General features: G+C 39.7%; 2 protein-coding genes across 3 annotated transcripts; both read left to right on the forward strand.

Moving 5' to 3' along the window:
- Positions 1-1,731: 1,731 nt before the first annotated feature.
- On the forward strand, positions 1,732-6,560 carry rhebl1 (Ras homolog, mTORC1 binding like 1). The gene is made up of 8 exons (XM_052077206.1): positions 1,732-2,164; positions 3,259-3,330; positions 3,476-3,543; positions 3,697-3,779; positions 3,969-4,025; positions 4,121-4,168; positions 4,951-5,032; positions 5,112-6,560. The coding sequence occupies exons 1-8, from the start codon at positions 2,113-2,115 to the stop codon at positions 5,202-5,204; spliced, it is 555 nt and encodes a 184-aa protein (XP_051933166.1). The 5' UTR covers positions 1,732-2,112; the 3' UTR covers positions 5,205-6,560.
- A 351-nt stretch (positions 6,561-6,911) lies between these two features.
- Positions 6,912-14,059, forward strand: prkag1 (protein kinase, AMP-activated, gamma 1 non-catalytic subunit). Of its 2 annotated transcripts, none has more exons than XM_052077205.1 (13): positions 6,912-7,075; positions 8,774-8,825; positions 8,896-8,996; positions 9,371-9,452; positions 9,547-9,605; positions 9,688-9,733; positions 9,828-9,882; positions 10,578-10,704; positions 11,014-11,179; positions 11,527-11,564; positions 12,188-12,334; positions 12,465-12,564; positions 12,636-14,059. In XM_052077205.1, exons 1-13 carry the CDS (start codon positions 7,067-7,069, stop codon positions 12,644-12,646), a joined length of 993 nt encoding a protein of 330 aa, XP_051933165.1. In that variant the 5' UTR covers positions 6,912-7,066; the 3' UTR covers positions 12,647-14,059. The 2 variants fall into 2 exon arrangements, with proteins under 2 accessions (XP_051933165.1, XP_051933164.1); XM_052077204.1 differs by having other exon boundaries at positions 6,919-7,087.
- Positions 14,060-14,330: the final 271 nt, after the last annotated feature.

The raw sequence follows: 14,330 nt of genomic DNA on the forward strand, positions 1-14,330 counted from the left end.
TTGTTGTTATGCAGGCAGTCTTTAAGCCAGGGGTTTCCAAACTCGGTCCTCAAGGGCTGCTATCGCAATCCTGCCTGTACTGTATTCCAGCTCTCCCCGGAACATCACACCTGATTCAAATACTCAGGATCGTTCTAATGTTGCGTCATAGCTGGCTGGTGAGCTGATTATTTGAACCAGGTGTGTTTGGAGCCGCGAGAGATGGAATACAGGCAGGACAGTGGCTTGACGTGCCTGCAGTACATTTGTTTGGAACATTTCAAGCATTATCCATTACAGTTTTGTTGCATTTACTATGTATGTGCAATAGACTATGTTACATTTGTGTTTAAACGTAAATAAGTGATTGTTTTTAAACATTTAAGTACACATTTCATGTAACTTGTGTCCAACACATTTTAATTTGAAGTATTTTTTTCTTTTCCGGTATTAAAGCGCAGTTCTGTTCAAACTGTCCGCAACGTTAGAGTGTATCAAAAATAATACGTTATACAATATGTAATGGGACTAAAAGCTCTGCCTTGTTTTTTATTAACTAGCTATGTAATATATTTTTAGTCACAAAGGACACATTTTAATAGCGTTAAAGTCGAACTAAGGCTAACTTTATTTTGTTTTAACCATTACTCTGAACCTTGTCAATTTTCATCCATTTTGATATTTGACAGCAATGCAAATACTGTACCCTAAATGTCATTCTTGCATGCGGACATTTGAATACTTTTGCTAAAGGGACCTTAAACAACACAATAATGAAAATATACAAACTTTCTTCATACAAGTGCTACAAAGTTTGTGTAAAATCAAGGAAAATTGTAAACAGGTGGTAATGGTGAAAATCTCATAACTAAGAAAAAAAAAGTATTTCTTCAGGTAATTTTGACAGTGGTCACGGTGGAGTTTGAAACTGTCCCAAAAATCAAGAATAGTCTGTGTTAAATAGTCCAAGTCACGTATGGAGTAGCCAATGTGTATTTTTATTGGACACGGAGACTGTGTTTGCTCGGGTAGTTTGAAACAGTCGACAGACCTGTCCGTGACATTGGCACAGGTTCCCACGAAAATGGGCACCTGTTGGTCTTGGAATTGTCATGGGAAATCTCAAAATAGTGTAAGAGTAAGCATCAGCATGACGTATAGTAAATATATACGGAACAGACGTCATGCAGGGGTGAAAGAGTTGCTGCTGCAAAAACAAGACCTGTACCTGCTATGGAGTTAATAAAAATACACTTTTCTTTCTCCTAAAACATTAATTTAGACACAAGCCTTTATTTGCCATTAATACAATTTGAAAGGAACGATAGTTCAGTTTGATATGCATCAAACAACAAGGCGTATTTACAGTAGTAATTGTTGTTACCATTGTGTTATTGTCCATGCTATGTGTTGTTCTGTTGCACCATTTTTGTTAAGCCATGTTAAATGTTCTGTAAAGCGGTTTGATGCAGCTGCAGCTCTTGCGAAAAAGCTATCGAAATAAAATGGTTGTCTTTTAAATACGCACTACAACTAAGAACTTGTCTAAATTGAATCCCAGAACATACAGTGCATGCATGGAAAAAGAACCGTGTGAAAGCGGGTGGGTACTTTTGTCACCTCTGACATTTTGTTCTAGTATTTGTCTTGTCTGGAAAGGTCGAGCTGAAAGCGGTCCAAACAACACTCGTGTCAGTGGGTTGCAGAGCTCAGAGCGACCCCCGCTGCCGTACAGTAGCTTTGCAGAATGTGTGACGTAAGAGCTGCCTTTTACGACGGTGTGCTTACACAGTGACACTTTCCGTTACTATCGCCTGCGAGTTGTAACCGCGTTGGAGATAAAATATCCCGTTAACTGTTGAAGTTCGGGATATCGTTTTAAGATTTCGATTTATCGATCGATATCACAAACTGTACTGGATTGAGCGCAACTGTTTCTCCCCTTCAAAACTACTCGGCGTACTTCCTGTGGTGAAACTGCTTCGAGCTGGTAAAGGCCCAGCAGAGAGCTCCCAAAAAGTTTGTTGTTGTCACGTGACGTGAGCCGAATGTGGCGATAAAAGTTAGTTTAGAGCGTCAAAATAGCTTTGCCTGCTACACATTTAAAAGGTAATCGACGCCGTCTCCGCCGCAATGCCGCAGCCGAAGTACCGGAAGATTGCTGTGATCGGTTACAGATCTGTTGGTGAGTAAAGCTCCCGAGCTCGTGCTGTGCTAGTTGGCTAGCTAGCTAGCTGGCTAAAGTCCCGGCTTTGTTTTCCTTGTGTCAGGCTGACCTCAGCAACGCGCGGTCTGCTTTGCTTTCATTACACTTGTGCTTTTCCTACTCACAAAACTAATACGTGTACTTTCAGCTGGAGCCGCACCCTGAGTGCGGTAAAGGTTTCGTGGCATTCCTGTTAGGCTATGTGGAACACAATATTTCCTAAACATAATGTGTCACAAATTAAATGGGTCATTTTTTGTCATATGATTAATAACGATATAAAGACACATTTGTTCTAATAGTGCTTTAATGCTGCCTTGGTATTACATATGTCAATGTCTCCACAGACATGTTTGAGTTCCATTTTTTTAAGTTATTGATTATTTAATGTTTTAGGCCAGAATAGTTCAGACAACCAAGCGATCAATACACAAAATGTGTGGCAGTCTAATGCAAATGATATGTGAAGAGCAAGATTTCTTAAACTTGTATTGGGGCCGGGGGTCAAACAATTATGCATTTTGACAGCTTTGTTCATCGCACCCATTGACCAAGCTAATCGTCGTGCCCCTCTGAAATAGACTTCTTCCTTAACAGTAAAGACAAAAGTGTATATCAGCTTTTATTGAACTTTTTTAAAAAATATATATTTACATGTGTTACCTTTCTAACACTGCACAATCAGTATATTCAGCCATACCTCAGAGTAGCATGTAACTGTTCCAGTAACTGGAAGGTCCACTGTTCAATTCCCTGCTCTGTCCAAGTCATGTGTTGCTGTGTCCTTGGGCAAGACACTTCACCCACCTTGCCTCAAGTGCCACTGACACTGGTGTATGGTTGAATGTTTGTTGGATGGTCAGAGCGGCTGTAGGCGCACACAGAAAATCTGCCCGTTATTTTTTCCATTTCAGAGGGCCACCATTTTGTCACTTCTTGTCAACTTGAAAATGACGTTACAATTCCTTAAAGACAATAACATGCATTTGTGTTACGTTTTGTGGAAAAAGCTGTTATACACTGTTATTATTAAAGCACAAATGACAATTCACATGTCCATTTTACTTCTGCAGGAAAGTCATCTCTCACAATACAGTTTGTGGAAGGACAGTTTGTCGACTCCTATGACCCAACAATTGAAAACAGTAAGTTTAACCATGCAGTCGAGAACTGATATACAGTATAGTTTAATCAAGGCACAACATCGATACATGTGGAGGCCACTGTATGAAGAAATTTGGTAGTGATTTAGAAATACTTCTACAAATAACTGTTACTTCCCTTTCCCAGCCTTCAATAAAATGGTCAGCGTGAATTGTCAAGACTTCCATCTTCAGCTGGTTGACACAGCTGGACAAGTGAGTTGTTTAGCACCATATTGACATATAGGTTTAAACTGCAGCAAAATTTAAGTTTTGATGATTGTAAACTTGTAAAAATCAATGACGAATTGCCTATACTGTGTCCTGTGCTTGAGACTAATATGTTATATGGCATGCTATCATTTGTAGGATGAATACTCAATTTTTCCCCACTCCCACTCAATGGACATCCACGGCTATGTCCTTGTTTATTCTGTGACATCCATGAAAAGGTATGTAGTTGGATCATTGTGAATTTCTAACATACCAATAAAAAACATTTAGTTTGAAGCATGTTTTTATCATCTGTGTTCATTTCTCATCTTAAAGACGTTAAAAATGGGATGACGTATTAAGATCAGGCTTTGTATCTTTGAGCCAATCACGATGTAATCAACAAGCCGTTTCTATTCTCTGATCAGTTTTGAAGTCGTTCAGGTTCTACACGACAAGTTGCTGGATATGGTTGGAAAAATTCAGTAAGTTATCTCAACTCTTTTTAAGTTCAATACTATCAAAATGGCCCCACCCTATAGTTTTTATTAATATTTCACCATGAATGTTTTCTATTTAGAGTTCCAACTGTGCTTGTTGGAAACAAAAAAGATCTTCACATGGAAAGGTAAGCACAATATTTATTTCTCCTTGTTCGAAAAACTTTTCAGTGGATTTATCCTGTAATAATCAGTACGTATATACAGTAAGTCCCGGCGCCAGACCTACTACTATTACTATATCTGTATGATTTGATCTGTATCATACATTCATGGTATCATACATGATACATTGGTTAAATACATGATCTGTAATTTAACCAATGTATCTTTTGTGTGGTTACAATCGCCTTTTCAGATCTCTAGAGAGGTAAATATACGTTTGAAAGGCGCTTATAAATGAAATGTATTATTACTGTATTATTAATACACAGGAAATGCGCAGCTCAAACTCAGCCGATCAAATGGTTTACTCAGAGCAACTTTACAAAGGCAGCAAATGGCTATGTCCTGAGGAGAGAAATCCACGGAAGAAAGTTCTGGAAGAACAGATGATGTGTGGTGCTTTCAAACGAGTAAAAAAAAAAAAGCGTCTCGTTAATTGTTCATATTAATTCAGATGTTTATATCAGGAATATTTTGTTTTATTGTTAATCTGATGAAAACACCAAAATCATAAACTCTTGCATCCTTCCAATAATAGCCCAATAGGACAAAATTACTTTTTGTGAGTTGTTTTCTCCCTCTCAGCTTATCGTGACGTGTCGTAAGGTCAAAAACAAAGTTCCCACAATTTCACCTTTTACCTATCTGTACTTTCTTTGTCCATCATCTCATCAAACATGACATTTGTATCAACTGTGTGCCTTTGTAATTTCATAACTGGTGTTTTCACTGTCTTGTTTCTCAGGGTCATAAAGCCAGAGGAGGGAAAGAAGCTTGCTGATTCCTGGGGTGCTGCTTTCATGGAGTCTTCAGCCAAGGAGAATGAGGTCATTCCACGCATCTTTTTATTATTTTTTTTCCAGGTCTCTATTGGCACTGTCTTCATACTTCTTTCCTGCCTTACAGACCGCCGTGGAGGTTTTCAAGCGAATCATATTGGAGATGGAGAAAGCCGACGGGAATGCCCCGCCGGAGGAAAAGAAGTGTGCCATGATGTAAGAGTACATTGTGGATATGGTAAAAGTCACTTGCTGAAGACAGGAGAGCCACAGCTCCACCAGCGTACCACTCTGAAGACCTCGCCAACAACAAGACCCGGCAGTGCTGCCAGTTTCAATTCATATTAAACTATTCCACCAAAAGAAGCTCAGGCAGAGAAGCACCTTTATTGGACATTTTCTATAAATAGTTTAATTCTTGGATGGATATAATTTTAGGCCAGAAAACGCAGATCTTCATGGACTGCATCCGAAATTCCCTTGTTATTGATATATATTGATAACGGTAATTATTTGTGAATGCCTGATGTTGAGACAACATTGGTTTGTGTAATATTTGAGTGGTTGGTGTATTGTGGTGGTGAGCGCTTGACAGCGGTGCAGCCTCAGTTCACATTACTGTAAATGTGGTGGTTGATTACATCACAGTGGTGGGACTGCCTTGGATGCTCGATTATGAGCTTTCACAAAACACACTTTCCATTGTAATGTTTATTGGTTTCCTTTCAAGCTATTTATACGTACCAGCCACTCGCCTGTGAGCTTCTCTGCTGAGCAGATTAGTCCGCTGCCCTCATTTCTATAGTTTTAACTTTTCTATCACCAAGATGATATGGAACCCCCAGATCAACTTGGTATAGGTTGGAAAAATCGCTTCAATTTTTGCCACATATGGCTTTTAATCAATTAATAATAGAAGAGTTTCTGTTTTGTTTTGTTTGCTTTTTTTTGAGTGATTCCAGCTTTGTGTCCTCCACCACTTTAGAGCAGTGCATAGCAGTAATTTATCACGTCATTTTGACGTTTTTGTAAAATACAATGAAAAGAATGGGGTGAGTTGTCATTTGTTGTCAATGAATTTGTCATGATTTCAAGGTTAATGAAGCCGTGATCTCATGCACGTGATTGAATCTAAACTCTGGATTTAACAATCACTGTCAAAACACTTGAGATGCAATGTTGCATTTAGTTTGTCTTGGCTCTTGTTGCCTTAAAGTATACTTGTCTGTGGACTATAATTGCTTGACATATTCATCTTTTTCCCTCATATAGTTTGTAATATCTTGTTTTCTTTTTTTTTATCAAGTGCTTTGCAGAGTAAGTAGTTTTACGATGGACAGAGGCTGGTCATGCTGTATCTTGTGCCTTACACATCTTTGAAACTCCCACATCTGGTTTCCTTCATGACCAAAGGTGCTCTTACAGGGTTTCTTCTTCCGTCTGTTAACTTGATCTCATGGGTGTTGATCTTGGTGGTGATGTTGTGCACGACATGGACACCAATATGTCCATGATGGTCAGCGTTCATATAAAAATCTTGCTGTAAACAGTTTGTATATAAAATCTGTTACTCCTTCGTGATAGTGTTATTTGTATCTCATTTTTATTTCGTTGACCACACGCAATGAAGAAAAAACATATTATTCACAAGATAAACCTAAAAATGAAACTGATACATTCTGTTGTGTTACACCTCCAAGCTAAAATGAAAAGCTATTTCCATTTAGAAATGATCATAAAACATCAACAGACACTGTCTGAAGTTAACCATTATGTAATACAACGGCCCTCTCAGGGTATCACCAATAAAGCCAAGGAAAAAGTACCCAAAGATGTATATGTATGTACACACACACACACACACACATACATATTATTATTACAGTACCTCTGGCGCAACCCCTTTCGAGTACATATTTTCACTGCGCTGACTCTACCAGTTTTACGGTAACGACCAGTCAACCATTCAGGATGCTCTGGTTCGACATGTAACTGATGCGCCGAATTTGCGACTACTTGGCTGTTTGTCACCCGATCTGGCAGGCCGAGGAGAAGACGTGACAGTGACACCGTGAATGGAATATGGAGTGTGTAAGTCCACCGGTAAACCTTTATATTTTCTAGTATAACTATTTAACACGTTGTCCGTCCTTATCTGACAAATGCTAACAGTAGCAACGATGCTAACTATTTGGAATTACATTGCCAAGTAGGTAGGTATATGTGACATTATTGCCACGTGTCTGTTGCCTATTGTTGCTGAAATTGGTGAATTTAGTGAGTGACCCAAATGTCCCTTTAGTTTTGTTGGACGGAAGAAATCGTCTCTCCTTGTAAGGGTGATGTATTCTCAGCAAGCTTTGACTAGTCAATGCTAACGTCATTAGCTTGGAGTTCGAAGCAGGACTTGGTAAAGCAACGAGTGTCATTCTCCCAGTCGGTCAACATTGTTGTTTTTTCAAAGTGATGCATCTGTAAAGACACAACGTTCAATTAATCGCCCTCGATGCATTTTTCAATACCTGTATCTGAAAATATGACTAAACCAGGCTTTCCCAATCTTTATCGAGCTCAGGCTCACATTCTACATTGGAAAAAATATAAAGTCTAATGAGATAAAGAGGATCTCGTCTCATTTTACTCAGTAATGACTGCGTATGAAATGTGCCCCCCTGCCCCCACAGACCTATTATTCTGTTGTTCAATGGCTAGGAACGGGTGGATACACAGGTTATTGTTATTTCCTAATTTCCAATGCAAAGGAAATTATGTATTATGATCGGTTAATTATTAGGCTTCCCACAACTGCCTTGCGTTCTAGCCGCAAGCCCACTCGGCGAACAAGCACATTGCAGCTCAATTTCGGGCTAGCATAAAAACCTTGCAGAGCCTCTCCTGTGCTTTAGATGTATTCAAAACTTAACCAAATACCATAACTTATTTTTTACAACATAATAATCAACACTGTTCAAACTGATACAAATATACTTGTCTATGTGCTCCCTCCAACCCCCCAAAAAAGTGAAGACAAGAATCTGTGAACGTTTCACTTTCCCACCAAACAGATTGAAGCTGTCGCTGTATTTCAAAAGTTCAACTCTGTTGCTGTTTACACAAGACAAGCTTTGGTTTCTATTTTGCTTGTAGACTGTACCCAGTGTGATCCAAACATTGAACTTAAAACCAAGTTATGTATAACTGATTCAGCATAGTTACAATTCCTGGCGACCAGCTATTATGTGGCTCGTAAGGTAACATTATTTATAAAGCACATTTCAGACACAGGGCAACTCCAAATAGTTTATTAAAATTACGAAAAGAACATATATTGACAACATTGAAGCTTATTTGTAGCCCAAAAAAATTAAAGGCATTTAAAAGCATAGGACAGAAATGAAAATTAGCTTTGTGAAATTACTCAAAGACCGTAGACTGGAATAGATTTTTTAAAATGCTCAAATACCTGAATCAACATGTTTTAATCCGGCAATGCTGAAGTATGACTTTAAAGGAGATGTTTGTGTGCACATGATTGAGAGCTATTTTTGGGAAACTGGAGCAGAGATTTCCAGTGCATGAGTGAGTGTCAATACAGCAAACGCGCAATATGTAACTCATTGACATTTAATAGTTAGTCCGTACGGTTCATTGGAATGGAGGTTACTCAGGGCCACAGTTCAAAATACAGACATTTGAGTCACAAGTGACATTTTAAATCATCTGTTTATTAAGCCTATTTATGATTAGGCTGATGGTTAAAGTTTGCTTTGACAAGTTTGTTTCTTTCAGATTCCGGCAACTCTTGAAGATCTTGACAGCAAAAAGGATCCACTGATTGAGGGTAGGAGATTAAACGACATAATGATGACATTTAAAAGGCTTATCACCCCATGTCTCGCTCTTCCCTTCAGATCCTGAGCATAATGTGTACACCAGGTTCATGAAGTCCCATCGCTGTTATGATCTCGTACCCACCAGCTCCAAATTGGTGGTTTTCGACACATCCCTCCAGGTCGGATATCACCTTTTTATTCTCTTTGTCAAGTCTGTCATCATTAAGATCTTTGTCAAGTCTATCATCATTAAGAACTGAAGTAGAGGTGTATCTGAAAGGAGAAATGTTTTAGGAATCATGAGCTAATGGTGTCATCAGAGTGAGTTTCCTAACCCTCAAATGTGAAGTGATATTGTTGATGGGGGGCTATTTATTTATTTATTTATTTATATTTTTTGTAATTAAGTTGAGGTGGTACCTCCACTCATGGCGGGGACAACATAATGTGTGGTGCTGTTGTTTCTGATCTTTGGGCTACTATAAAAAAGCATGTTACCAACTAAAGAAGAACTTAGTCGCATTAAAAAAATGTTGTTTATTTAATTCCACAGGTCAAGAAGGCATTTTTTGCCCTTGTTTCCAATGGGGTGAGGGCAGCTCCCCTATGGGACAGTAACAAACAGTGCTTTGTTGGTAAGATTTCCCATATAACAATCTCACATACTTTCAGTTTGTTCAAAACAAAACAACAACAACAACAAAAACGAGATGCTGATGCTGTCTACAGGCATGCTAACCATCACGGACTTCATTAACATCCTTCATCGCTACTATAAATCTCCTCTGGTAAGACCACACGTATCCAGATGTGGTGTTGTAATGGGAAAACTGATGCTTGATCTCAGAATTCTGTGTTTCTGATTTTCAGGTGCAGATTTATGAGTTGGAAGAGCACAAAATAGAAACATGGAGAGGTGTGAGTTTTGACGAAGCTCTTACAGTGTTTTATTTGTCATTTCAGTCAGTTGTCTAATTGTCTCTGATTTATTTGCGCTTTTATTTTAACAGAGCTGTATCTTCAAGACTCTTTCAAGCCCTTGGTTAGCATATCGCCCAATGCCAGGTCTGTTTTTAACATTTTGTTTTAATCTAGCCTCGTAAAGACCCTGTAACGTGTCTTCAGCGTTTCTAACCCCATTGTAGTTATTTAAAGATAATTGCTGAAAATGTACAAAGATTGAAAACTATGTAGTGCTCAAATATGGAGACAGAGCGCTAATTTGTTTTTCACATTTTCACTTTTCCAAATGTTTTTGGACATGTCAAAAACAAGGCCCGGTGATGCACTTGGGCCACGCCATGAGTCGCTCTTCTTCTGTCGTTAAGAACTTGAGCGCATTTGTGGCCTACACTGTATCTGCCACATTTGTGGCGTGCAGTTCACAAGCAAGCCAGGCACACACATCGAAAAATGCACCTTCCCATAGGATAGTCCGCTGGTGTGGCATCTTTTGAGCACCTCAATGTTTAGTTGTAAATGTGCAGAGGCTTGGAAGAGTGACAAGTACCGGTAAATTAGTCTGCCATGGCTACTTTGGAGTGCCTTGTTGCAGCTTGGAAAAGCGCTGCGATGACCCGATGGGATGTATTCCAGCCACCGGAGGCTTCAAGCGGATATATCATAGTTCGTACATGCAGTTGTGAGTTGGCATAAGAAAGATGCAAGACAAAGTAGCACTCAGTTTTCTTACATTCATTTTAACTTTACGGGGACTTACCGTTTCCAAACAATGCTCCCGCCTCCCTATTTTGTTGCAGCTTGTATGACGCCGTATCGTCGTTGCTCAAGAACAAGATCCACAGACTGCCAGTCATCGATCCCCTGACGGGAAACACTCTCTACATCCTCACACACAAGCGGATTCTCAAGTTCTTGAAGCTCTTTGTACGTCCTTTTGACGTTCCCCTGGGCCATGTAAAATACAGAACCTCCAATGTGGAACATCCCCAAGCGTTGTACAATGCCAACATTTTGTGAAGAGATATGCCTCAAAAGTCAAACAAATCTTGGCACTCGGGAGTATGAGTTTGAAATTGAGGTTGAACTTGAAAGTCAACATGCGGCTCGTGTTCGACTTTGGAGGTTCCGCTTTGAAAGGATCGGCATCGGCCGTTGACCGTTCTATTCTCCACGTCCGATGAGCGCTCGTGCAATCGTACCAACGTGCGAATGCTCGTCTGTTATTGTTTTCAGATATCGGAGATGCCAAAACCGACGTTCCTGGGTCAAACTTTGGAGGAGCTGAACATTGGGACATTCCAGAACATCGCAGTGGTGCGCACAGATACCCCTCTGTACACGGCGCTGGGTATTTTTGTAGAGCAGCGCGTCTCTGCGCTCCCCGTGGTGGATGACAAAGGTTGGTGGGCTGCTTGATGTAAAAACATTGTTGAATGTTCAAGGGCCTGCACTGCCAAGTAGAACTTTGTCACCTAGCAACTGTATTTTGCTCTCATTAACATAGTAGTCTCGGGTGGGCAAAATATGGCCGACACCACTCCAAACATTTACGTTTGGCATAATCAATGTGTTGTAAGACTGTATTTTTTTTAATCCAGTAGTGTACATCTGTTAAGCACTGTTCAGTTGTATTTAACCTCAAAGTACAATTCTTTCACATTTAATCTTCAACAAATATTTTCTGCAGGTGTACCATAATTGTTTATCTTGTGCACCTTTTCGAATAAATCCTTCTCTCTTGTGCAGGTCGAGTGGTGGACATTTACTCCAAATTTGATGTCATTGTAAGTTTACAGGAGTCCAATATTGATCTATACTCATTTCAGTGTTCAGGTGCTAGTTTTGCAGTGGCGAGAAACCAACCCCTGCTATAAATTGCATAAATCCATGAATGATTAACATCCCCCAATCTCGAAAGGATTGCATTAACATTTGATATAAATGCTTTAAAAACAAAAAAAACTGGCGGGGTTCTTTTCATTTAGTGTCTAACATATTTTCTTTTTCATGCATTTCGTAACAGTGTACAACAATTCCGTGTTCATCCAAACAATGTTAATCCGCCCCAAATTAATCAGCATTTAGGGCTACTTTTGTACAGCGCAGACGCAAAATGCTCTTAATACTTTGAAGAATTATAAAACATTGTTGAGATTCCTTCATTTATGAGGGCAACTGAGTGATTAGGGATTTGTTATTCTTGTGGAAAGAACCTTTTTAACATATTAGTTGAGGCTGATGAATATGACCAAATCCACCTCTTGCACTTGTCTACCATTATGCCCCATAATACTATAACGTTATCATATTTAACTAACTCATAAGACATACGGCTTCCCATTCATGTGACATCAGTTTTGCGATGAGTCAACTTAAAGTAACGACGATAAAATTGTGCTCCCTTCAGAACCTGGCAGCAGAGAAGACTTACAACAACCTCGACTTGACCGTGACCAAAGCCTTGCAGCATCGCTCTCAGTACTTCGAAGGGGTGCTGACCTGCAATCGCCACGAGACGCTGGAAGCCATCATCAACAGACTGGTGGAGGCTGAGGTGTGAAGTCAGCGGAGGATTTCGGCGATGGCCATGCATTTAGCCATTTTAAAAAATCGGTGTTGTCACAGCAGAACATTATCAGACACATTTTTTTCCCACTGATGTTAACCGCGTTTGTGTCAACCAGGTGCACAGGTTGGTGGTTGTGGACGAGCGGGATGTGGTGAAGGGCATCGTCTCACTCTCGGATATCCTCCAGGCGCTCGTGCTCACTGATAGAGATGAGGGTAAGCCAAGTGGTTTCATCGCACAGTGGCTCAAAGTAATGGTTTGATTTTTTTTTTTTTTTTGCCCTAAGGCACCGCGTGAGGCGAAAGAGAAGCGAGGTCGGAGCAAAGGGAGAAACAAGCGACGTGAGGGAACGTGGGGGAGGGGTTGGGAGATTTTCACAGCCAAATGAATGATCGTCATCCCGTCTTTCCTGTTCACATTCCTTCATATGTGCATAAATACTTTGCAGATCACCACGTTTTACGAGGTGAGCAGTAACAACTTTGTTGGTAGCACAGCGAGCGACGCAGTTCCCGTCACCTGAGCCAAATTTTGCAACAGCAATATTATTTAATATTGAATAATAGTCCTCTACCAGCTAAAGGAAAACCAATTTGTGCATGATTAAGATTTCTTCTCCTTTTGTGTTGAGGCAATCAACCCATCCAGGGACATCAAACTATCTCTGTTGATGTGCAAATTATACACATAGCTATTTTATTTCTTATCCAGGTTGACACCCACTCTTTGTCATCCAAATATACGAAAGGCATCCTGTTGTACTGAGTGCGTCATCATCCGAAAGTTGAGGTTTTAGTAAGTATGAATTGAATTGTTTCGTAGCAAATGAAGAACCTACCAGCTTAACTACTAATTGTACATCCATAGACTCACGAAAGCAGATTATGACAGTTTGGAGGTGTTGTGTGTCACAGTTTTTAAAAGAATTTACGTCTAGATTCCAAGACTACATCTATTACTTGTTTTGTTACACATACTATATTAAAAGGGATTTAGATTACCATTGACGGCGCTGTGAAATGGCTTTTTATAGAAAGGGGTCCAACATTTAAATACTGTAGAAATGGTCAAAGGTAGCCATTATTTCTTTGGGATTTGTCATTTGAAACAAAAACTTTCTGCTTTAATTTATGTTGCATTTGATGTATCGTTTTTCTCTTCCTTCTGGGGATAAGCAAAGAATGAGTCACGCTTTCTGTTTTGAAGTTGTATGGCAATGCGGTTTTTGTATCAAACTGCAGTCAGTTGTGGAGAGCAATAAATGTTCTTTAGAGAGTTTGTGCGCTCTATGTTCATGTTATGAGGTTCTTTGGGAACTACATCAAACTGTTATTCTGACTTACGTGGGAGGTCTCGAGGGGGAAAAGCTTATTGTACCTGTATTTACATTGAATACTGTATAAGGCAAGTACAAGTGGACAAAACACCTTGACTTTCATTATTGCCTTTATGGTCCAAATGCGTAAATTGACAGGCTTTTACAGTGCATGTGACAAAAACAAATACATTGGCAGTTTGTGTACATTGATCAGTTTCAGCATTTCTTTTCACACCCGTGGACCATAATGAGTGTTGAAGAAACAGAGACAATTTGTGAGCCATGCAGCAAAGTCAGTAGTAACTCACAAGGCCTTTTTGGAGTTGTTCAATAACCAGGCAAATATAAATAAAAATCGTTACAGTAAAAGTGCATCTTCAGCCTGCCCCCCCCCCCCAAAAAAAGCATCAATATTGACTAGGCTGTACCAGGGTGGGGGTCCCGTGGGCCATTTTAGTGGCTGCAATGGCATTTGATCAAGCCACGGCACCATACAATTCAAAAGACAAAGAGGAACTGTAAAAATGTGTGCGGGTAATTTGTGTGAGTGTGTGTGTTTTTTTAAAAGTATTTGGTTTGGGGGATTTTGTACCAAAAAAAAAGTTACCCGTGAAATTCGATACAATAGAGTCAACATGCGAGAACCAGTAGTGTCCTATGAAA

The sequence above is a fragment of the Hippocampus zosterae genome, chromosome 9 (assembly GCF_025434085.1).
Source record: "Hippocampus zosterae strain Florida chromosome 9, ASM2543408v3, whole genome shotgun sequence".
In the NCBI taxonomy this organism is placed as follows: Eukaryota; Metazoa; Chordata; class Actinopteri; order Syngnathiformes; family Syngnathidae; genus Hippocampus; species Hippocampus zosterae.

What these genes read in the sequence shown, in the direction of transcription:
- rhebl1 (XM_052077206.1), top strand. Translation starts at nt 2,113, where the DNA reads ATGCCGCAGCCGAAGTACCGGAAGATTGCTGTGATCGGTTACAGATCT. An exon ending in AAAGATCTTCACATGGAAAG is followed by an intron (nt 4,169 to 4,950) that starts GTAAGCACAATA and finishes CTTGTTTCTCAG; the next exon opens with GGTCATAAAGCCAGAGGAGG. An exon ending in CTTCAGCCAAGGAGAATGAG is followed by an intron (nt 5,033 to 5,111) that starts GTCATTCCACGC and finishes CCTGCCTTACAG; the next exon opens with ACCGCCGTGGAGGTTTTCAA.
- prkag1 (XM_052077204.1), top strand. Translation starts at nt 7,067, where the DNA reads ATGGAGTGTGTAAGTCCACCG. An exon ending in AAAGGATCCACTGATTGAGG is followed by an intron (nt 8,826 to 8,895) that starts GTAGGAGATTAA and finishes TCTTCCCTTCAG; the next exon opens with ATCCTGAGCATAATGTGTAC. An exon ending in TTTTCGACACATCCCTCCAG is followed by an intron (nt 8,997 to 9,370) that starts GTCGGATATCAC and finishes TTAATTCCACAG; the next exon opens with GTCAAGAAGGCATTTTTTGC.